This window comes from Perognathus longimembris, chromosome 3, assembly GCF_023159225.1.
Source record: "Perognathus longimembris pacificus isolate PPM17 chromosome 3, ASM2315922v1, whole genome shotgun sequence".
In the NCBI taxonomy this organism is placed as follows: Eukaryota; Metazoa; Chordata; class Mammalia; order Rodentia; family Heteromyidae; genus Perognathus; species Perognathus longimembris.
In genome coordinates, this window is record NC_063163.1 from 45,633,656 (window position 1) to 45,657,714 (window position 24,059).

Here is a 24,059-nt window from a genome sequence, read left to right on the forward strand (position 1 = left end):
TTCTGCACAAAAAGGCCTCTGAAGAAGCAAACCCACTAAGCTCATGGAATAGGGACCACCTTCTGGAAAACTTTGGCCCAGAGCTCTGGGGGGTGGGGGTGTTGGAATGTCCTGGTACTGAGCAGAGTGCAAGCGCCCCTTGTGCAGGCATCTACAACAAACCAGGACTGAGCTAGGACACACCAGGCAGGCTCCAGCCCCCTGCTCACTCATCCACCCTGTGGAGAAACCAAGCTTCAAGTTCCCTGAGGCACACCCTCTGGGAAGCCACAGGTTTGTTTGGCACGAGCTAGGCATGAGCTGGGCACCAGCGTGCAGTACTGAGGAGTCTGGTTGTATTACCATGCTCTTTGCCTTCTATCGACCATCTCATGCTATACTGAAAGTAGACGGCTTCTCAGAAACCAGCCTGAGACAAGTCAAGGAATCCTTCTGGAGTCAGGGCACTGTCCGCTCCCAGAGTCTTTCCCGAAGTAGCCACTGTCCCTTGGGGTTCTCTGTCTCACAGTAGTAGTTATCCCCGGGCGGTTCCGGGGGCTCCGATGCAAAGAGCTCTGCATCCCAGTCCATGTCTTCTCCGGAGAAGTAGGAGAGGATCTGTCTGGAGCTCCCCAGTCTGCAAGGGAGGAATGAAGCACAGGTTCAAGTTCAGCTTGGCCACTGCACACACAGAGGGAAGAGATGCCTGGATTGCCACTATGCTTGAGGAGAACATCAGATTGAACCCCCAGTCCAGGGTCTCGGGAAGTATCGAGCCGTGGCATCAGGGGGGTTGTGGATGGACCTCAGGTGATTCTTGGCCTGGCCTGGAAGGAGAAAAGCAAGGATTGGGCTGGGTCATGTTATGGGGGGGAGGGGTTGTTGGCTTGTGTTTTGATGTTGATGATTGCTTTTACTATGTCTAGTATAAGTCTAGCAAGGGAGGGAGGAGAAATCTATCTAGGGAACCTTGGATCTAGTAGTGTTGAGTTACTTATGCAAAGGAAACAGCTAGGTGGCTTTCACCAGGCCTGTTGCATGGGACAGGCCTTGCAGGATGGACTAGCCAGAGCAAGAGAGAATTTACAGCACCACACAACTAGGCAGGGACCTGGTCCCAGGGGAGGAGAATTCCAGGGAAGGGGGCCACCGGACAAAAAGCCAAGATGGCCCCCTGGGGCCTAGCCAGCAGGAAATCCTCCACCTCAGAGGCGGTAGGGGTACCTGCTCCTCAGCTTGCTACTTCTTCCTTGCTGGTACTCTGCTCTGTTCAGCCTGAGCTCTCATTAAAGAGCAGTAGCGGGGTGGGATGTAGCTCAGTGGCAAAGCGCTTGCCTAGCAAGTGCAACATCCTGGGTTTGATCCCCAATACAAAAAAAAAAAAAAAAGGAGCAGTGGCATACCATGTGTCCTTGGCACTGGGTGGTGGAGGATGAATGGGGAACCCAAAGCATGAGGACTATGTAAGTGGGTCAGAGAGAGAAAGAGGCAGATGAAGAGCTAGAGCAAATGCCCAGGCAGGGATAGCAGTTCACCAGGCTAGAGTACCATGAAAAAATTATAAAACAGTCCCTGACACCTCAAATAAACAAGAATAATGCTGGCATGTAGGACAGGGTCCCCAAACACCTTCAAGAACCATTTCAACCAGGTGCCAGAGGTTCATGCCCATAATCTTAGCTACTCAGATCTGAGGATCAAAGCCAACCTGGGCAGGAAAATCTGTGAACATCTTATTTTCAATTAACAAGCAAAATGTTGGAGGGGGAGCTGTGGCTCAAGTTGTAGAGCACTGACCTTGAGCACAAAAACTCAAGGATAGTGTCTGAAGTGCCAGACTTTGAAGTCAGTCCCCACTTTACCACGCGAACCTGAGATAAGCAGGTCCTGTGAGCAGACCCAGGACAAGCTTATTAGGGCCCAGTCAGTCAAGAACTCTAACCGCTGGGAATGCTTAACTCTAACCACCCCTAGAATGCCTGGAGCCCTGTGCCTTGAGCCCTGAGCCAATCAGATTTGTACTCGTGTCCGGGTCTTGCTTGCTTGAACACCTGATTGCTGTAACTTTGTTTTTTTGTCTTGTTTGAACACCTGATGGCTGTAACTTTGTCTTTTGCCTTTATAAGCCCCGTGTAATCGCAGCTCGGGGCGCCCTCCTAACCTCCGCTGTGTCAGTGGGTAGGACGAGGCCCGAGTTGCAGCTGGCTTGAATAAAGTCTTGCCTTGCTTTTGCATTTCGGAACGTCTGAGTCTCGGTGGCCTTCTTGGTGGTCGTTTTGCGGCTTGGCACAACAGTGTCCAGACCCTGAGTTCAAGCCCCATGAATGGTACACACTCCCCACCCCCACACAGAGAACCACTTCAGAGGCAGAGGCGTGCAGCTGGGAAGAATGAGCGAGAATGATGGAGAATTGATCATGATGCATTGTACTTATAAACAGACATGTTGGATGGTAACCCCTTTGTACAACTACTTACAGGGATGGAAGGAAGGGAGGAAGGGAAGGAGGGAGGGAGGAAGGGGGGAGGGAGAGAGAGAGACAGAGACAGAGACAGAGACAGAGACAGAGAGAGATTCCAGAAACTGGGACACAAGCAATCCTCTTGGTTGCATTCAAGTACTTACTCCTTTTTATGAGCTTTGGGCTTAAATTTCAGGGTGTTGAATGCCCCTTCTACAGCCTTAGGAAGGTAAATGGGGTGTCTCTCAAGCCTCCTCTGAATGCCAATGGTCCTGCACTCTGTGCTCCTGCGCAGCTGGCCTTCGGGGCTATGTGAAGCATGCAGGATCATGTCCTCTGAATGTCTACGCGGAGCCCTCAGGATCCAGTTGGAATGCAGGCTGTGCTCTCGAGAGCTGGTGGCCACTGGAAGAGAGATGCAGGTGCCCCGGCCCAGAGGACTCATTCTCAGGAGGAACAGAAAGGGCAGGAGTGAGTGGGCAGGCTGAGGATAGGTAGAGACAACCGTGCTCATCCCAGTGAGCACTTGGAGGTCTGGAGAGCCTAGCCAGGGGGGTCAGACCCTCCAGTTATGGTGCAGGCATAACATGGAATATACTTTCCATTCACAATGAGGGCAGCCAGGCACTAATGGCTCACACCTGTAATCCTAGCTAGTCATGGACCTGAGATCATGGTTCAAAGCCAGTCCAGGTAGGAAAGTCTGTAAGACTCTTATCTTCAATTAACTACCAAAAAGCCAGTTCTGGAGCTGTGGCTCAAGTGATAGAGCGTTGAGTGCAAAAACTCTCAGTGGCCAGGTTCTGAGTCAGAGACCCAGGATTAGAACAAGAAAAAAAAAAAAAAGGAGGACATAGCTCTGTATTTAACAACTTGAAAAGTTGCCAAAGATGTATTTTATGCTAGTAAGTAAAAAGAACTTTGGGCCTATCTATCAATAGCTAAATAATATATTTCTATGGATAAATGAGCATGAGGCATGAATGGGCTGAATTTTCGCTCTCTGTCAGGATAGTACTAGGGATGGTAAGGAGAGAATCAACCTCAAGCCAGGCTTCCTCCCTCTTTTGGGGTACACTAGGAGCCAAAGTAGATTCTGAGCCCCCACTGCCCTTACACCCCACTGCCTAGCTTACTTAGTAAGATCTGAGCTGGATTTTCAAAATGTGGTTTGTCTTTTCCCTTTCTAGTTTTACAAAATTTTTAGGTGGGTGTGCATAACACCAAATGCTCCATCTTAGCCATGTGTAAGTCTGCTTTTCACTCATGCTACTAAGTGTATACACATTATTATGCAAAAATCTCTAGAACATTCCCATTTGACAGCTGAAACTGTCCCTGTCAAACAAAACCCCAACCAACCAATTCTTTCTTTCATCATTTATCTATTGCTTTGCCAAATAGAAAGTTTCTCAAATAGGAAACTTTCCCAAATAAGAAAGTTCTCCCCTGCCTTAGCTGGGCTAAGTAGAGTATATGAAAGTTTTTGTCCAGACATTGTCCAAGCAGCAGAGGCCTGGACTAGAGCAATGGCTACAGGGACAACTAAAGCAGGAAGTCCCACATGGGATCAAAGGGAGGTGACAGGGTTGGTTGTGCAAGGGCAAGGCTAGGGCTCCCTTTGATGGGAGAGGTGGGATTCCTGAGGCTTGTCTGAGAAGCCACCCACAGCCCTGCCCCCCTCCAGCCACCATGCTCCAGTGTCTTTCCAGTGCTCACCGTCGAAGTCCACATCTTCATTGGGCAGGTCGGCCTCAGCCCTTGGCCGCCTCTCAGTCTCCAGCTCTGCGATGATGGAGTCAAAGAAAGCGATTGCCTCGGCCACATCGGCACTGAACTGGGAGTATTTCTTTGAGGATGCTTTCTGCTCAATGTGAAAGGGAGGAGGAGACACGGGGGTCAGGGCCAGTTTCTGAATGCCTCCTGCACAGGAGCCAGAGATCCTGAACAGATGCTGTGCAGAGGTAGGAACGTGTGGGGTTTCAAAGGGAGATGTGATAGTCACAATACGGAATCGGCAACGCTTTTCAACAGATGAATGGATAAAGAAAGCGTGGCATGTGTACACACACAAGAAACTTAATTGGCCCATTAAAACAATAAATCCTTGCCATTTGCTACAACATGGATGGAACTGGAGGCCTTTATCTAAGTGAAATAATTCAGGCACAGGAAGCAAATAATGCACATACTAAGTCACAGGAAGAATTGAAATCATTTGTTTTGTACAAATGGAGAACAGAATTGTGCTCCTGGGAGGAAGGGAAGGTGTGAGGTAACATCGGAGGAGGTCAGACAACAAGCACCAAAATACAGTTCATTTGGAGGAACAAGTTCTAATGGCTTACTGTATGATCAGGTGTCAAAATTCAGAACAATTTATTATGTATTTTATAAAGAACTGGAAGAGAGGAATTTGAAGGTTCCCAAATAATGAATAACTAATGTTGGGTGTTGGTGGCTCATGTCTGCAATCCTCCCTTCTAAGGTATCTGAGATCTGAGGATCAAGGTCCAAAGCCAGGCCAGCAAAGTCTGTGATACTGGTACCTACAGTTAATCACCAAAAAAAGCCAGAAGTGAAGGTGTGGCTCAAATGGTAGAACATGAGCCTTGAGCAAAAAAGCCAAGCAAGAACTTGGCCAAGCAAGCTGAGTTCAAGTCCCAGTATTGACACAGAAACAAAACAAAACAACAAAGAATTATAAATGTTTAAGGAGAAGGAAATGCTAACCACTTAGCTTTGATTATTATGTGTTGGATATATATATTGAATCATCCCACTGTATCACATCAATGTTTACAACTATTGTATGTCAATTAAAAGTGTTAAAGGTAAACTTAATTAAGTGCCCTGTGGAAGGAAGGCAAAGAGTCCAGATCCATAATTGCCATAGGTCAATGGATTTTCAATTATCTCAAAGAGAAAGAGAAAGTGAAAGGTCAATACGATCTACTTCTTTCATGATCACAGATTTGTCAGCAGACATTAGGCCAAATAATTTGTCTTTCTCTGGCCATGTTTCCTGCTGACAAAATTATAGAGATTTTAGTATGATTATTTGAGAGGTACAACAAACAATAAAACACGGAGCCAGAAAAATCTGTTCAGTTTCTAACCAAGTTTCAGGTTCTGTGCTGACTCAAGTTATCATCTTCAACATGGCTCACAAAAAAGGACTGGGAGCTGAGAGCAACTAACAAATTGGGGCACTGGGTGGTCAGTGTGGAGGGGAACTCCAGATGAGAGAGACAGAACCAACAGGGGAACTGAAGGGTTTAGGAGGTAATAGAACCCTTCCCAAGTTTTGTCATATGGGCTATTTCCTTTATCCTCTGTGGGCATTTTGGAAGTGGAATGTGGGGATGGCTATATCAGTGACTAGGATCACATTATAGACTGACAGGCTGGGAAAGAAAAGAATGACATTTCCATGTGTGTACTTCATTTTGTGACATGTATGTGCTTTATACTACTAGGAAAAACTTTCAAATTAGTGGGTTCTTTTCCTTATTGTAATTACAAGGATTTTTCTTAATAAGAAATAGCAGAGGACTACAGCATAGACCTGGATCATTTTAAAAAAATACTATATTTATTATAAAGGTGATATAAATAGGTACTACAGTTATATAAGTCAGGTAATTAGTATATTTCTTTTTGGACAATGTCACCCCTTCCCTCGCTCTCTCCTAGTTTTCCCCTCCCAAACCTACCCATATATTTTATAGTTCATTTTCAACATAGTGTCTAGTTAATACCACTGCTGCATTTGTTAACCTTTTGTCCCTCCATTTCTGTGCCTCCCCTTATCCTCCCAATGACATATAAATGAACAAACATAACAAAAAGAAAAGAAGGCAAAAAATGAAAAACCTCTTGACTTCATTCCCTTCAGTTCATTTTGATAAGTATTATTTTGTATGATCAGATGCACATAGTCATTGTGCCTTCCCATTCCACTCCTAAGAGTTTCCTCCTTTGGTCTCAATATGTGAGACCCATATAATTTATTATGTCCTGGTATTTTAGATCTAGCTTCCACATATGAGAGAAAACATGCTGTTTGTCTGTAAGCTTGGCTTACCTTGCTTAACAGGATTTGTTCTAGGTCCATTCATTTCCTTGCAAAATGACATAATACTATTCTTTGTAATGGCTGTGTAAAATTCCATTGTGTCTAGGTACAACATTTTTAGGATCCATTCATCTATTGTAAGGCATCTGGGCTGTTTCTACAACTTGGTTATTATGAGTAGTGCAGTAGACATGAATCTTTTTATTAAAAGTGGAAGACTGGCTGGGGGAATGGTTCAAGTGACAGTGCCATGTCTAAGAAGCTTTTGATCCCGAGTTATAAGCCCAGTACCATAAAAAATGGAAGATTAATTTTATATATTTATCCAGTCTCTTTAAAACATAAAGTGAAGACTAGTGAAAAGTAGGAATCTCATGGACAAAGAGAACAAGAGAGAGGTCATTCTCCTCTTGGGGCTAGCAGGAACAGAGGAGCCAGCTCCCAGAGTATCAGGGGTGAGAAAGTAGCTGAGATGAGAAGAGGACAATCTGACTCCCAGAAAGCAAAGATGCTCAAGACTTGGTGATGCCAGATACACCAAAGGTTAAGAGTTGGATGTTGGCCCATAATCCCCAGAGTCTGATCGGAAATCTTTGTTAGTGTAGTGCAGGGAACTCAGTCAATAGGCATCCTTCTTACTGATGAATGGCAGGGCCCGTGTCAGGGGCGGGTCTAGATTCTCTCAGCCTTCCTGTGTCCTCCTGCTACTTCCTCCACCTTCAGATGAGATAGACAGTTACACTGACAAACTCCTGTTTATCCATCTGGACGGGAGAGAGATCCAGCTCTTGACTTCAATAGCTAGAAGTTCGAGAAATAAGCAACATGACTGAATATTCAGAATAATTAAGTGTGGGGAGATAAAAGAAAAATACTATCCACTAGCTTCCATGAGAGAGCTCAGTGATTAAGGTGCTGCTGCACACTTGTTGATTACTCCAAATACTGAATGATGTGGCTTATTCCCCAGACTTCAAGCCACAGCATTCAGGTCCTGGGTCTTCTTTCTGTACCTGGCCCATCTGTTGTGGGTGGCATCCAAGAATCACCCAAAAACATAGACCCCACTCCTGCTCTCTCTACTGAGTCACTCAACATGCTGTCGTTATGGTTTTGTTTGTATGGTTTGTTCCTGTAGAGAGTTTTGTATTCTGGCCTGGCCCATCCAGATCACTGGAGTGGGGTGGGGTGGGGGGACACAACACCGATAATGTTTCTCACAGCTTTCTCCTAGGTGCTATGTGACCGAGTTCCATCACAACACAAGGTTTCCCCTTGCTTCCCCATCACCTGTATTCAGTTCTCAGATTGTTCATGGCATGAGCATAAATGAATAAGCAAATCACGTCTTTGCTTACTTAACCTTGCCTTTCTTTCCTGCAAACAAAAGCACCCAGCCCTGGACCTCATCCTGAAGGCTCAGCCCAAGAAGGTGGCAGTCAGAGTGGTACCAGCTGAATGTAGGAATGTCTGCATTTGCCCTTTTCCCAGACCAATAAACAAAGGTGATGCAATGACTCTTACCAGGAAGCAACTGAAAACTGCTGCCCTCTTCAGGGACCTGGGCGAGGGGAGGGGCCCACAAATCCTCATCATGATGGCTGCTTTGAAATGAAAAACTCATAGTCTGTTATTGGAGATGCTTGCCACAGGCTTGACTCTGCGGATGTCAACAAGACCACATACAGTCACTTATTTGCCTTGCTTAAAAGGAAGAAACGTCTTTTGCTAAAAAGCACTGACTCCAGCCGGTTGCCTGTGATTCATGCCTGTTATCCCAGCTACTCAGGAGGCTGAGATTTGAGGATCATGGTTCAAAGCCAGCCTGGGCAGAAAAGTCCCTGAGACTCTTATCTCCAATTAACTACTCAGAAAAAGCCAGAGGTGGCGCTGTGGCTCAAGTGGTGGAGCTGTGCTAGTTTTGTGCACAAAGAGCCTCAGGGACAGCATCCAGGGGCTCTGAGTTCAAGCCCCAGGACAAGAAGGAGGAGGAGGAAGAGAAGGAGGAAGAGTAAGAGAAGGAGGAGACTCCTTGCTTGGGGCCATGAGTTAACTAAAAGCCAGATTCATCCCAGACATCTCTGCCTCCATTTTGTATGTCTCCTTTGCTCTCAGTCTCTTTCGCCTAGGGTCACCGAGGATTCCAGGAATGACAGGGCTGACTGATAGGATATCTCTTTACGAGAAAAGATCCAAACTACCCCCAAGCAACAATGATCCTCCAGGACAGACCACCTACAGAAGGAGGGCAATTATCTCTAATGATGAGGCTCCTGGAGTAAGAAGTCATCTGCTGGGAACCAGATGGCCCTCACCAGTGACAATAGTGATAACAACCTCAGCTCCTCACAGGGCCAAAACTGAAATAATGACCAACCACGCCACACTTTTCCCAGGGTTGCTTAATTATGTATACTGTAACCCCTGCCCTATTTCTTCCTCTGTTTTATGGGAAATCTCATGTGGGTACTCCATAGATGAGCTGAAGTGTTTACCCCACCCTCTTCCCCAAAGCAGCCAGTGTGCTCATCAATCTCCTTTCCCTGACGTTCACCTCTGCGTATGTGTTTAATTGGCATATTGGAGTGCTGGACTCACTGAGCCGGACATGTTGAACCGTGGAGCTAGGCCTCTGGCCTAGGTTCCTGTGACACTGCCTTATTGAAAGTCTAATTTACAAAGAGAGAATTATGGTAAAGCAAGAATTTATTCTGTTTAACCAAAACCAGGAAGACAGTCTAGAAATCTGTCTTCCCTATTTGAACAGCAGCTACAGGACTAAACAGGAAAAGGACAAAGGCAGGTTGCCAAGAACAGCATGTGCATGTCACAGCTCAAGTTCTGTGGGTTCCCCTGGCATCGGGACTTGAGAGAAGACTTTTTACTTCCAGCAAAAAATGAATCCAGAAAGAAAAAGCCACTTAAGGAGAATAGATTAGAATGATGGATATGTCTTTAAATTCTCAAAGTTTAATGTATTCCCTGTTACAATTCTAAGTCTTACTCTCTGCCTTTACTAGTCATGAGAAGTACCTCATGATGAGGAGGGCACAGGGCAAAGGGCCCAACAACTGGTCATGATATACAGGTGAGTGAGGACAGAGAATAAAAGCTACTGGACTAAGTGCCCTAGACTCTGCTGGTGCTTAACACACAGAGAGATCAACCCAGCTCCTGCAACTTACCCTGGAAACAGAGCATCCCACCCACCAGGGACGTACCTTCCCAACCCCAAACCTTACCCAAGCCTTCTTCTGGGCAGGATCTCACTGCTGTATCCCTGAGGTTTGTTTGCTTCTAGGTTCAGTGTTTTGCACCCAGCCCTGCTTTCTGGTTAGACACAGCTGCTGCCTCAATATATTTTTTTTCAATACTGGGATTTGAACTCAGAACCTCCTCATGTTTGTGCTCACAGGGCTAGTGCTTGACCACTTGAGCTATACCTCCTAGGGGGCAGAGTTGGGGGCAGGGCGAGGTTGCTGGTTACTTAGAGATAAGAGTCTCACAAAGACTTTTCTGCCTGGATTGGCTTAGAACTGCCTACTTCAGATCTCAGCCAGTGCCTGGCTTCAATGAGTTTTAAAAGCTGAGGATTCTAATAGTTTCCCATCATCAAGGTGACCATACATCTTGTTTTGCTCAGGAATCATCCCAGTTTAAGAAAGATTTTCCCACTCTCCCTAGTGTACCTAGGACTGGGAATGTGGCCTAGTGGTAAAATGCTTGCCTAGCATGCATGAAGCCCTGGGTTCGATTCCTCAGCACCAAATAAACAGAAAAAGCTGTGGCTCAAGTGGTAAAGTGCTAGCCTTGAGCAAAAAGAAGCCAGGGACAGTGCTCAGGCCCTGAGTCCAAGCTCCACAACTGGCAAAAACAAAAAACAAAAAAACAACAACAATTTAGATGTTCACAATTTTTCTTTGATCTTCTATATTTTCTTTGTCCAAGTTTGTTCTTTCTTTTTAAAAAAACAGCTATATTTTTAAAGCCTTCAACTCAATTTTCATAGAAGAAATTTTTTCGTATTCATCTTACCACCTGTCATACTTAAATTAGTATATTTGATAAATTAGCATATTTGATAAACCCCAAAATCAAACAGATTTGGGTAGAAATGTAACTACTTTAATGAGAACATACTCATTGGTGATTGGAATGAATGTAAGTGTAGACTAGCTTGAGAAACATTTTTTTTGTGTGCTTGTGTGCCAGTTCTGGGGCTTGAACTCAGGGCCTGGAAGCTGTCCCTGACCTTCTTATTCTCAAGTCTAGATCTCTACCACTTGAGCCATAGCTCTACTTCTGGCTTTTTGCTGGTTAATTGGAGATAAGAGTATCATAGACTTTCCTGCCTGGGCTGGCTTCAAACCATGATCCTCACATCTCAACTTCCTGAATAGCTAGGATTACAGGCATGAGCCACTGGTGCATGATTTTAAAAATAACTTTAAATGTAAAAACTGTAGGAGTTATGACCCAGCAATCCCACTCCTGGACATCTATCCAAATCACCACAAACCAGGTCACCAGCACAGCCATGTTCACTGAAGTATTGTTTATCACTGCCAAGACATGGAATCAACCCAGATGGCCCTCAGAGGACTAACGATCAAGCAAATGTAGTATATACACACAATGGAGTTCTATGCTTCCATCAGAAAGAATTACATAGCTCCATTCATAAAGAAATGGATAAGACTTGGAAAAAATTATACTAAGTGAAGTAAGCCAGACCCAAAGACACACAGCCTGCATGGTTTCCCTCATTTGTAATAATTAGAATGTGCCTGCAAATCTACAGGTAAACTCAATGGATAGTAAAAGACAAAAATTACACCTGAACACAATTAATTGAACAACAGTCTAAACATTCACACGGTGAGAACAAAGGGATATTCTTAGGGGAGGATCACAAGGGCTTAATAGCTACATGCAGATGATCATATAAAATGATGCTTATCAAAATGAACTCTAAGAAATGGAAACAAGAGGTTTTTAATTGCACTGTGTGTGGTTCTTTTTGTCTTCTTTCCTTTTTGCTTTGGTTTATTCTCTTCTGCTGCTGTTTTTGATTTCTGCATCCTTTTTCTTGTATATAAGTTTATCTGACTGGGGGAGGGGAAGGGGAATCACAGAAATAGTGGGACCCAATTCAGTTGTAAAACCCACTAGACACTGTGTTGGAAATGAACTATACAACTTGAGTGGGGTGGGGTGGGGGGGAGTCAGGAAGAGAAAAACTGGGAGGGCCTGAGGGAGGGGTGACACTGTTCAAAAGAAAATGTACTCATTGCTTGATTTATGTAACTATAACCACTTTGTGCATCACATTACAATAAAAATTTAAAAATCTAAAAAAATATATACTTCAGAAATCAGTACCACGAATCCTTCATTCTCATCACCAGATTTCACAACTACCACCTGCCATCTCTCATTTGTTAAAGCTAATCTTAAACATATATAATTTACTCTTAAATACTTCAAAATATGTCTCTAACAGATAAACTTTCAATAATATATTACACTCAACAAAAGGTATTATTTTTTTTTTGGGTTTTTTTTTGTTTTTTTTTTTTTTGGCCAGTCCTGGGCCTTGGACTCAGGGCCTGAGCACTGTCCCTGGCTTCTTCCCGCTCAAGGCTAGCACTCTGCCACTTGAGCCACAGCGCCGCTTCTGGCCGTTTTCTGTATATGTGGTGCTGGGGAATCGAACCTAGGGCCTCGTGTATCCGAGGCAGGCACTCTTGCCACTAGGCTATATCCCCAGCCCAAAAGGTATTGTTTTTTGATATCAGCAAGTGCCCAGGATATGTTGTCTTTTTCCTAACTGGCAAAAAAAGTATTATGCAAGTGGTTTGGTCAGATTAGGATGCAAACAAAATAGACATTTCTATGTTCTTAAGCTCTTTAAGTATTTTTTGTCTGCCAAAAGAAGAGTGTGTATGCCACTGAAGAATCTGAGGGATTTGTTCTGTACAGTTTCTCACACATAGGGCATATTTTCCTGCAGAAGGAAGGTAGCAAGGGAGGAAGGGAGGAAAGAAGGGAGGGAGGGAGGGAAGGAGGGAGGGAGGAGCAAAGAAAGAAAGGAAAGGAGATTAAAAACCCAAAGCAAAAGGGACTCAGGAAATAGTGGCTTATATTTCCATTCCTACCTACTCAGGAGCCTGAAACCTCCAAGTTTTGGAGACTCTACCTCCAAAACATCAGTGAAAAGCAGAGTAGGTGGTGGTAGAGTAGTAGAGCATGAGCAAGCTAGTGAGATCCTGAGTTCAAGCACTGGTTCCAGAAAAGAAAAAAAAAAAAAAAGGAAGCTTACAATGCACAGCAAGAACACTGCTTTCTCTGTCTATGAAGGATCACTCCCCAGCTTTACACTGAGAGCCTCCTCAGCCTCTTCAGAGCTGCATAGTTCTCCACTAAATATACCCATTGTGGGAACTAATGACAGCACCATACAAATGGAGCTATCAGTCTCTGCATCTTCTGCTACAACAATTATTAGCACTGAAATGTACATATGTCATTTTTGCATTTTGTCAGTAGAATGCTAGCTCAGGCCATAGCTGTATGCAAGTTTAGTACTTTAAAGTACAGTATATATTACAGAGGAGATAGTACGTAAGCATCAAGTGACCTGGAAAGTTAGTTAAATGGAATTTGATGAATAGGACTTCTATTGACCTTTATAAGTATACTTTAAAATGTCTCCAGATTAATTTTGTGATCATATTCTTTATGCCAAAGATTAACTATGAGTCAAGTCCTGGCTCGATTCTAGCTTCTTCTGCCTTCCCAAGATTCCACGGTACCTTTCTGCCTTATGATCTTGGTGATTCCTCCTACTGCACTGACAGGGACTCAGGGTTTGGGGCTCAGGCTAACATCATAGGAGTATCCATTTTACAAAGAGGTGATTGTGCAAATTGAGACAAGAGTCATCAACACTAAAATCCATGAACTTGTACACTTGAGAGCCATTCAGAGACTGACTCATTTACCTAAATTCTCATATTTAGTTTCCTATTTCTCACTTCATTACAGATCAAAAACAGCAAGATAAAATACCAAACTGCATTAATATCATCAAAAGTTACCAGTGGATTTTAGTAACTAAATGCCTTTTGCTATGTATTTAGTGAAATTCATTTCTTACTTGCTCATATGTAGATATGCTATTGCTAAACAGAAATTATGATTGCTTTTAGGAGGCAGTCAAATGAGTCACTACACATCTGCTAATATATACTTGTGAAATATATAATTTACTTAACAATAACAACATCCAAAGAAAGTCTTATATCTTGCATGCAGGATGGTTTGGTTTGAAATATATATTACAGCAAAGCTTTTGGTTTTTAATATGTGATACTTTCTGGATTCTTTCCTAGGTTTTCAGATCAATAAATTTGTGACTAAACTCCAAAAAAAAAAAAAGTCATCAATACGCCTGCATACAACCCCAAGTGATCTTCCTTTCCTGAACTCAGCACTCCAAGCAGAAGGGAACATTGCCCTTTCAACCTTGACTATCTTCTAGAACTTTTGAGCTATGTCTTTGTAAAGGCCAAATAGAACGCAGGGTGTCCTACACCACCTCTGTAATCTTATCTGAGTATATTGGAAACCATGTATACTGGTATTAGAAGTAGGAAATTGAAAGGGAATACCAAAATTGAGAGACACAGGGTAAAAAAAGACAAACAACTACAAAAGCAATACTTGCAAAACTGTTTGGTCTAAGTGAACTGAACTCCTCATGGGGGTAAAGGGAAAGGGGGAGGAGGGAGGGAGGGTATGAGGGACGAGGTAACAATCAGTACAAGTAATGTATCCAATGCCTAACGTATGAAACTGTAACCTCTCTGTACATCAGTTTGATAATAAAAATTTGAAAAAAAAAAAAAAAAAAGAACGCAGGGTGTCTGCTGGTGCAACCTGGCTGTGCCTGAGATCCCCCGGCTCCCGTTCCCACCCTCCCTGCAGCAGCCCCAGGAAGAAGGAACATCTCTAAGCTCATCTTCATTGTACCCTGACTCCGCTCACTTACCTTTCACCAGGCCCAGGGCTTAACTTCCTTTTCCCAGATGGAATCTTTGCATTTTTTTCCAAACCAAACTCAATGATATTTCTCATTTCCGTTTCTGAATCCCTAGAGGCAATTGCTGGTCTTTTTCTGTATTTCCTATCTGTTTGCCAACCTGCCCTGATGTCATCTGCCCTGTGGGTACCTACATTGTCCCCTCCTCCAGTCTGTCCATTTTCCTGCTGGTCTCAGTAGGAGATAAAAAATGTACAAAATGAGCGTCCTGTTTTACACAGCAGTATTCTGTCACTGTATTGGGGAGGGGAACATTCTAACTCCAGCCAACACAAAGGAGATCATCATGAGTGTTCAATCCTCTTTCCCCCTCTCCTATCCATCAATATCTTTGTCCTCCCTAACAGTCATTTTATGGGTTCCCCTTCTCCATGAAATTTGTGCTGATTGCAGCATGCTCAGTTTCTGCCTCATGTGCACCTGTCGCACACTGTGTTACACCCTTGCAGGTCTATCCTAGATCAAGGATTCTGAGCTTCTTCCTTGAGATGGCTTTGGGAAAACAGCACTCACAAATGGAATATAACTGCTTTTGATTGACTCTCCTGACTGCTGCATACATGAGACAGATTGGATATTGGAAACTCCAAAAACTCTGTTCGAAAATTTTATTTTATTTTTGTCAGTCATGGGGCTTGAACTCAGAGTCTGGGTGATATCCCTGAGCTTTTGTGCTCAAGACTAGCACCCTATCAGTTTGAGCCACAGCTCCACTTATGATTTCTGGGTGGTCTGTTTGTAATTTTTTAAATTATAATTTGATTGTCTTTAGTTTACAAAGGGGTTACCATCCAGCACATCATTTTACGTGGAAAGTGAATCTCAATGTCATTCTACCTGCTTTCACTTCATGGAACCTCACCACATATGTGTGGTTCTAGCTGTGGTAATGAGAGTCGCTGCTTCAGATCATGGCTGCTCACACCTGTCATCCTAGCTACTCAGGAGGCTGTGATTTGAGGATTGTGGTTCAAAACCAACCTGGACAGGAAGTCCATAAGACTCTCATCTGCAATTAAGCACCAAAAAAGCTGGAAGTGGAGTCGTGTGGCTCAAGTGGTAGAGCACTAGTCTTGAGCAGAAAAGCTCAAGGACAGTGCTCAGGCCCTGAATTCAAACCCAAGACCCGCTTCAAAAAATTATAAAAAGTTCTTTTAAAAAGAGAGAAAACATTGTCTTCACATCTAAACATCAAGCACGACATGGTGTAAAACTACTTTTGGAGCCAATTAATAGGACCAGTGTATGTACTATCACCTAGTGTTATATTCGCCATTCAGTTTGAATGTTGCTAATTTATGACTCTGGAATTTAACTTGACAGATTTGAAAAGCTCTATACTTCTCAAGATGTCCTGTCAGCTTACAATAGTTACATTCTGATAAACTGACATTATCTTGAAAATATTGAAAGTGCATTCAATACACCTAATCTGCCAAGCATCATAGCTTAGCCCTAGCCTACATAAACATGGTTAGAATACTTAGAGTGGCTTACGGTTGGGTCAAGTTCATCTCTCTCAAAGCCTGTTTTACAAAGTGTTTGATATTTCATGTATTTTACTGAATACTGCATGAAAACCAAAAAGCAGAATAGTTGCCTAGAAACACTCCCACATCATGAAGTCAGAGTATCAGAAGTTGAACCATCATAAGTTGCAGATGATCTGTATTTATTATTTCTATAGAGTTGTGGTAACACTGTTCTGGGCTAGTCAGAGATATAAGCCCAAATGTCACTAACAGTAATATAATTGCTAGAATAAAATGTGAAATTGGTCTGGATTGGGAAGTTGGTTCTACCATTGGTTGGATCATTCACCTGGGTGAAATTAAATGTGAAATGGCTCATATCAACCCACATAAAAATTAACATCATTGAAAGAATATTTTCGGGATAAATCTTAAGAGCTCCAACTTCTGCCATACTTTAGATGGAGTTTCCGAACCAAGTCAAAAGTGATGTTTATCTTCTCCTTTTGGCATTGTAGCACTAAGAAAATAGACACCCATAACCCAGATTTTATGAAAAGTGAACGGTAGTTTAAAAACAAGAACTGCAGTTATTAGAACAGACAGCTTAACAAAAATACAGTCACTGACATTTAAATACTCACACAGGCACATAAACATGTTTTCAATAGATAAGCTAAATAATTGGTAGACTTGCCATAGCTGAAGAAAAAAAATCAGTGAAGTCGAAAATCAACACAAAGAGATAAAAAAGAGGAATGCAGATCTCCAGATGAATGAAACATTGGCACTATTACGAATAAACATCAACAATCCACCCAAAAAACTTCTGTGACAAAACATGGGGGTGATTTTCCTGCACATCAAGTGAGCAACCAGCGCTGTGGCAGACAATGAGTAGGTGTCCTCTAAGTTCGGGGGCTATCTACCCAGAGTAGTGTCAGATACTGCAGGTAGGGAGCTCAGTTCCCAAGATGGCCCTCTCCCCCCTTCAGATGCCAGTCATGAGCCCCAGCTGTTTCACCTGGGCTTCTGATTAGCCAAGTTGTAGATCAGCCTTTCCACAGTCTCTTTCTTGGGTTCAAATAATTTGTTAGACTAACTCACAGGACATGGAAACGTGTTTACTGTTCTGTTTGTATAAAGCCTATTGTAAAGGATACTCAGGAGCAGCCGGTATAGATAGAAAGTCTAACGGTATAGATAGAAAGTCTAACTATATGAGACAGTTTCCATATCCTCCCTCTAGGGGGAGCCTCACTATAGAACCTTCCCAATCTTTTTGGGGGGGCTTAGGGAAGCTCCATTACATGGACATGATTGATTCAATAATTTCAGTCATTAGCCATTGGTAATCAATTTAACTTTCAAAGCCTCCCCCTCCCCCGCTTGCATGGCCAGTTAATAGAGCTAAAGACCACAATCCTCTTATCCTGCCTTGGTCTTTCTGGTGACCAGCCCCATCCTGATGCTACCCAAGGGCTGTCAGCCATCAATCTACTCAGCACGCAGACTGATTTGGAGAGTTTGAGGAACTTGAAAGATGAAATCAATATTTCACCTCATCACATATATAAATAAGAGTCTTTAAAAATTAACCATCTTTCTAATTTTACCCATTAATCACACCTTTAGAAATCTGTTTAAAATTCTTTATGGCCCATAAGATATATTTATATTTAATGCTTGATAATTGAAGTATTGCCAAGTTTTTGCCTTTAAAACTTAGATTTACAAAAACTAGTCAATGCCATACATGCCTATGTATATCTACACACACACACGCATGTACACTAGACTTTCCAGATTTAGCAGAGAAAATACAAGTTGGATATTAAACTTTAATTTCAGGTGAACAATGAATAATTTCTGAGTTTAAGTATGTACCCAACCATATGTCCCTTGGTGCCACATCTCTTTTTGTCTCTCATCTTCAGGAGGATCACTCAACCTCAAGCCCTCAAGACAAACCTGGGTCATATAGACCAAAGTTGGCATGGGGAAAATTTGTGCTTAAAAATATTATCCAACATAGCAAGTAGCAGTGGCTCAAACCTGTCATTTTACTCAGGAGGTGGAGTTCAGGAGGATTGTGGTTATAAGCCAGCCTGAGCAAAGAAAGATCCTGCCTCAACAGCAAAATGGATATGTGGTTTGGGTGGTACATGCGATCCCATCTACAGTGTGAAATGCAAATAGGAGGATCACAGTCCAGAATAGCCCTGGCAAGAAGAGAGATCCTATCTCAAAGATAATCACAGCCAGAATAGTTAGAGGTAACTAGGTTCAAGCACATGCCTAGCAAGTGAGAAGCCCTGAGTCAAGTCCAGTACCACCAAATAAATGAATAAACAAACACGCCTACCCATCAGATACCTGAAATACGAATTAAACATCCTCATTTTATTTACACTAATATGCATATTAAATTTAAATACATTTGTAGAAAAATTATTTTAAAAGATGTACTTAAAATTTATGTAATGATTAGTTCTAGATGGTAGGATTCATAAATTAGTTTTGGTTCTTATCGTTTTGGGTGTTTTGTTTTTTTGCCAGTTCTGAGGCTTGAACTCAGGGCCTGAGCACTTTTCCTGGCTTCTTTTTGCTCAATGCTAGCACTGTATCTCTTGAGCCACAGTACCATTTCCAGCTTTTTTTGGTTTGTTTGTTTATGTGGTGCTGAGGAATCGAACCCAGGGCTTCATGCATGCTAGGCAAGCACTCTAACACTAAGCCACATTTCCAGCCCATTGGTTTTGTTCTTATGCCTCCTATGTTTCATAAATTTCATCTAACAAGCAAATATAGCTTTGTCACCATAGAAAATGTACAATTAAAAAGCATCCTTTTGATGATGGGCTCTGGGTCAATTACACATTGAATGCTTTGATCATTAGAATATGACTCCATATAAACATATTCAACCAACATTTTATCCCCATTAAAAAGAAAAGGCAAATCTTTACCCATCCAAACAACTGACCTCTGCTTTTTCCCAGTCTACCATGAAATTTTGTAAACGTTTTTTGTTGTTGTTGTTTTACTATTAGAGTTTCTCGGCTATTGATTACTATGCATCTACCATGTGCCTGGATTTCTGCTAGAGATTGGGGTTAAGAAGATCAATGAGAAGATGAACTCCCATCAGATGATCTCACAGTCAGTGACCAGGATTATCAAGTGAGCAATTTCAACACATAGGCTGGGTGCTGAGGGAGAACTCTGACCCAATCTACAGAGTCAGATTGCATATGTGAGAAAAGGCAGTCTGGGGAAGTGCTCATAGGATAAGAAGCCAGTCAAATAAACAAGGTGGAAGGAAAGGAAGAGGAGGAAAAAGTATTGCTTCTAGGTGGGGCAAAGAACTTTGGTGTGGAGAGCAGGCTTAGAAATGCAATCCCATATCTGTGGCTTGACTGAGAGCAAGTGACTGCGGGGCTCACACGCTCTGTTATCCATCATGGTTACAGTGCCTGCCATCTTGCAGAAAGTTCTGCCAAGAATAATGGAATACTCTTTGCAGGTCATATTGAATTTTTACTGCCTTTCAACTCTGCAAACTAGATATGGGCCAAAAGATAGATTCCTGCACCCACCCTCTAGTAACTATTCAGAAAAATCTGTGCTTTAGTATCACTGCATCTGAACAGTAGTTCCCAGAAGTGCAAACCAGAATCCATTTTCCATCGCATATGCCATTAATCTATGGATGATTTGGAATATTTACTTACAGCACTAGATTCAGACCCTTCTGCTATTTGCTACTGACCCTATCTTTTTTTTTAATGAATGAAGACCATATGGTTTTAATAGAAAAATGATTCTGAAAGATAACTATGTTCAGAATAAAACTGTTTTATCACTCTGGGCAGCCTTTCTCCAGAGCTCAACTGGTTCCTTTGAAATCATTCTTTCTTCCTTTTTATTTTTTTTGTGGGAGGTGCTCATTCTGGGATTTGAACTTAGGGCCCAGGCACTGTCACTAACCTTTTGTTCTCAAAGCCTCAAAGCTAGTGCTCTACCACTTAGCCACATCTTCACTTCTTGATTTCTGTGGTGCTTAATTGGAGATAAGAGTCTTGCAGACTTTCCTGCCTGGGCTGGCTTTGAACCGTGATCTTCAAATCTCAGCCTCCTGAGTTGCTAGGATTACAGGTATGAGACACCAGTGCATATCTTGAAATCATTCTTATAGCAGGTGAATTTCTTTAGTCAAGGGACGGAAATGGGTGTTCATTTTGTAATTAGTACAGTCTAGGCACACATATACACAAGCTTCCCATAGCTTGTGTTGCACACATAATTCTTTAGTATTTTGGAGTGGAGCTCACTGACTTCAGATTCTTTGTAGGATGAGCTGTGAGGAAGCACTTGTGCTGGAATGAACAGAGGCCCAGTTCCTACCCATGACAACATGCCCATGGAAAGACTGTCCCTGTAGTCTTTTCCTAAGGGAGGTTGAAAAGTGCAAAAGTAGATAGGACAGGCTCAATATTTCAGTGATGAGGAGACCGTGGTGAAGTAGAATCAATAGTAACCATGTAAAGAAAAGGTGTCCGAATGGAAGAGTATTTTATATCTAAATTTTTCAGAAGCATTCATTTAGTGCATTTCTGGTCATCTGTTAGCCATATTTCTCCTGGGAAAAGGGAGCCCAGGTCCCGCACACCCCTTCAGGGGACTTGTAGCACAGACATGCTCAATAGCAGGCAGACATCGCCCTCACCATTGTCCCTGACCCAGAAGGACAGGATAAAGCAGCCATTCATTGCATCCCAAGCTGTACATGCCAAAATCTTGTGTTACATTTGCTCAAAATGTGTTTCCCCAATGGAAAGGTGCTGGGACACATGAACATGTGAGCTGTGACGTGGTACAGAGTAGATTTAAAAACTTGGCTCTCTCTTAGTCAGGAATTTGGCCTTTCATGAATCCATCCATGCCTCTGATCCCATACTTCTCATCTGTAGAGTGGGGCTTGCTTACCTTCTATGTCAGAAGTGAAGGATAACAGCTGGTTGTCCCTATTGTGTCATGGCTGAGCTCTAAGGCCAGAAGAATTGGAGGTGTCTTCTCTCCCCTGACAGACACAATGAAGAGGCCCAGAGCAGGAGGCTCTCACTTTGTCAGTTCAGAGACTCTACATTCTGGGACAAACTCCATTTCAAATATGCTGTCCTTCTGCAGTGGGCATCAGGCCTTGAGTTAGGCATTCTAACATCTGAGCATCTTGACCCCAAGTCTCAAATTGCAGCTCAAGCCCAACACTAGTGTAAAATTCACCAGATTGCTGTTGTTTAATTTTTAAAACATTGAAAACTGTTTTAAGTTCATTTTTACAATGACTTCTTGCTCTGAGGGAAAAGCAGATTGCCAACGAGACTGGCTGGGACTCCCACATGCAGGGTCTCAGGGGGCTTGCTATACTAACCTCAGGTTCAACTCCTTTCCAGATTGTTCTCACTGGCTCCTCTCTCTTAGGCTCAGAGCAATGAGATGGAAGACCAGCTGGCATCCTAGTACTTTATGTCTTAAACCTCATTCGTGCTTCAATCAGCCTATTAAAATTAAAACTCCAGAGCATGACACTCAGCACCTCTGGACCCCAGCAGTGGCTTGTGAGAGCAAATTAATGTGGCCTGTCCAACATCCCAACATAAAATAATACAGAATGTTTTGGCAAAACATTATAGCATCAAACAAATAAGGAGGAATAAGTGTATATCTCAAAATCTTCTTTATGGTTGTATGCTTATCTAAACCAGTCAATATCTAATATTTCTTAGTTCTGTGGATCTTAATCAAAATAGGTTTAAAGCTACTTCTCCTAAGAGAACAGATAAAGAAAGCCAGGTTCTGACAGGTCCAGAGGCTGCTATTTGGAGAGAGGGAAGGAGAGACCACCATGATAACTTGGGGCCACAGAACATAGCTCTCATACTCCCCCATCTCTAAACAGAGCCTATAATCCTAGAAGATTCAAGCTAGAAGAAAATCTAGAAGCCCTGTCATCAGAGGTGGCCTCCAAAGAGCAAAAGGTTGGATCTACAGCTGACTAGCCATAGACCTTGGCTCAAAGGCTTTTCTATAGAGCCCAACACTGACATACTTTTGCAGTTAAAATGATTATTTAAACGAGTCCCACTTGGTATTAAATGCAGACAGTTGAAACCAGTAAGTAAGGTTAGGCCAAGTCCTAGAGATTTGATAACAGTCCAATCAGTCATTCAACATTAATGGATGTTGTATGGCCTGCAGGCCGCTGCTCTGGAAGAGCCAGGCAGGAAGACAGCGACAGGCCTGTTCTGAATGCCTTCTAGCCTAGCTATCAGGAAAATGCTTGGCAGATATGTGCAACAAGAGAGCCTCAACGACAGACACAAAAAATAAAACGAATTTGAGAAATTGAAAGGAAAAGAAACTGACTGAGATGCGAAGGTAGGCCACTGACACCAGGTGATCTGGCAGGTAACAATGGGGTAACTGGGTGTCCATTTTCCATGATGGGGAAGTGTCTTCCCACCTTCTGTATGGGCCTTATATGTATGCTCAAGAAAACCTTAAGAGTTACAAAACTCTCTGTAAAGCATAAATGACAAAGTAAATTCAAGTGATTTCTTTCACTAATTTCAAGCTTGCCCCTGGCTGGAAGCCCCAGTCCCCAGCCAGAACACCTGGGTCCAAGTCAAGAGTGAAGAAAATCTCCCACTTGTTTCACTGGCCCTAGAGTTTAACACTAAGACACTAGGAATTACCTAGTACATGTGAACATTCCACTTTTCACTGGCATGTCTCAATGTAATCACAGTAATTTTTTAGGAAGTAACAAAAAGTATTGAGAAATTATTCATTATCATCCAAATGCCATATAAACATCTTATCTATAAAGTCTAGCCACAAGTGACAGATGAAGATGCACAATCTCTTCCCAGCAGGCAGCTCTGAGATTCCTCACTTGCTCTTCTGTCCATCCTCAGCAGGAAAAACTGTAAGCAAGGGCTGGGAATATGGCCTAGTGGTAAAGTGCTCGCCTTTATGAAGCCCTGGGTTTGATTCCTCAGCACCACATAAACAGAAAAAGCCAGAAGTGATGCTGTGGCTCAAGTGGTAGAGTGCCATCCTTGAGCAAAAAGAAGCCAGGGACAGTGCTCAGATCCTGAATTCAAGCCCCAGGACTGGCAAAAAAAAAAAAATGTAAGCAAGAAGCTGGGGGCTGGGGACTCACACCTGAAATCCTAGTTACTCAGGAGGCTGAGATCTGAGGGTCATGGTTTGAAGCCAACACAAGTAGGAAAGTCCATGTGACTCTTAGCTCCACTTAACCACTCAAAAGCCAGAAGTAGAGCTACTCTGAAGCGGCAGTGAGTGCACCAGCCTGTTGGAGGAAAAGCTAATGGAGGGTTCTTGGGCCCTGAGTTCAAGTCCTAGTACCGGCCAAATAAATAAGCAGGAGCCTAGGCCACTCCCAGGCCAGGCAAAGTCTTTGAGGACTATTGACCCATTGCTCAGAAGGTATCTCATGGATTAAACAACACATGCCTAAGGTTGTCCGCCACACTTACCTTGGTCTCTTGGGGCTTTTTCCCTCCCTTGGAGGACTTCTTGGAGGAGGTGGAGGAGGAGCCGTACTCACGGCGGGGCTTCAGGTCGCTGAGGCTGCTGAGGTATTTTCTGCGCAGGGCCAGCAGCTCCTGCAGGTACTGCAGGCAGTCCTGCGTGCGCGAGTACATCCACGCCCGGTCCTCCTCCTGCTGCAGGTAGTACAAGCTGCTGTCCATGCTGCTCGTGCTTTTATACTTCTTTAAGGACTCGCTGAATTTCTCACCGTGGTCCCCAGCCACGTACATGGAGGTGCTTCGAAGGAGCCTGACGTTGGCACCGGCTCCCGGGTAGTAAGGGCTCTCGGCGGTTGCCTTCCTCTGGGGGCCTGAGCTAAAGATCGAATGGATCTTTCTGAACAT

General features: G+C 43.2%; 1 protein-coding gene across 1 annotated transcript; it reads right to left on the reverse strand.

Moving 5' to 3' along the window:
• Positions 1–438: 438 nt before the first annotated feature.
• Positions 439–24,059, reverse strand: C3H13orf42 (chromosome 3 C13orf42 homolog). Its single transcript, XM_048340821.1, has 4 exons — positions 23,661–24,059; positions 4,161–4,305; positions 2,606–2,846; positions 439–616 (listed from the first exon to the last, which is right to left on the reverse strand). The coding sequence occupies exons 1-4, from the start codon at positions 24,057–24,059 to the stop codon at positions 439–441; spliced, it is 963 nt and encodes a 320-aa protein (XP_048196778.1).

Coding starts and splice junctions, on each gene's coding strand:
- C3H13orf42 (XM_048340821.1), bottom strand. CDS start 24,059: ATGTTCAGAAAGATCCATTCGATCTTTAGCTCAGGCCCCCAGAGGAAG. Junction 4,306..23,660: donor AAAAGCCCCAAGAGACCAAG/GTAAGTGTGGCG, acceptor CACATTGAGCAG/AAAGCATCCTCAAAGAAATA. Junction 2,847..4,160: donor TGAAGATGTGGACTTCGACG/GTGAGCACTGGA, acceptor TCTCTCTTCCAG/TGGCCACCAGCTCTCGAGAG.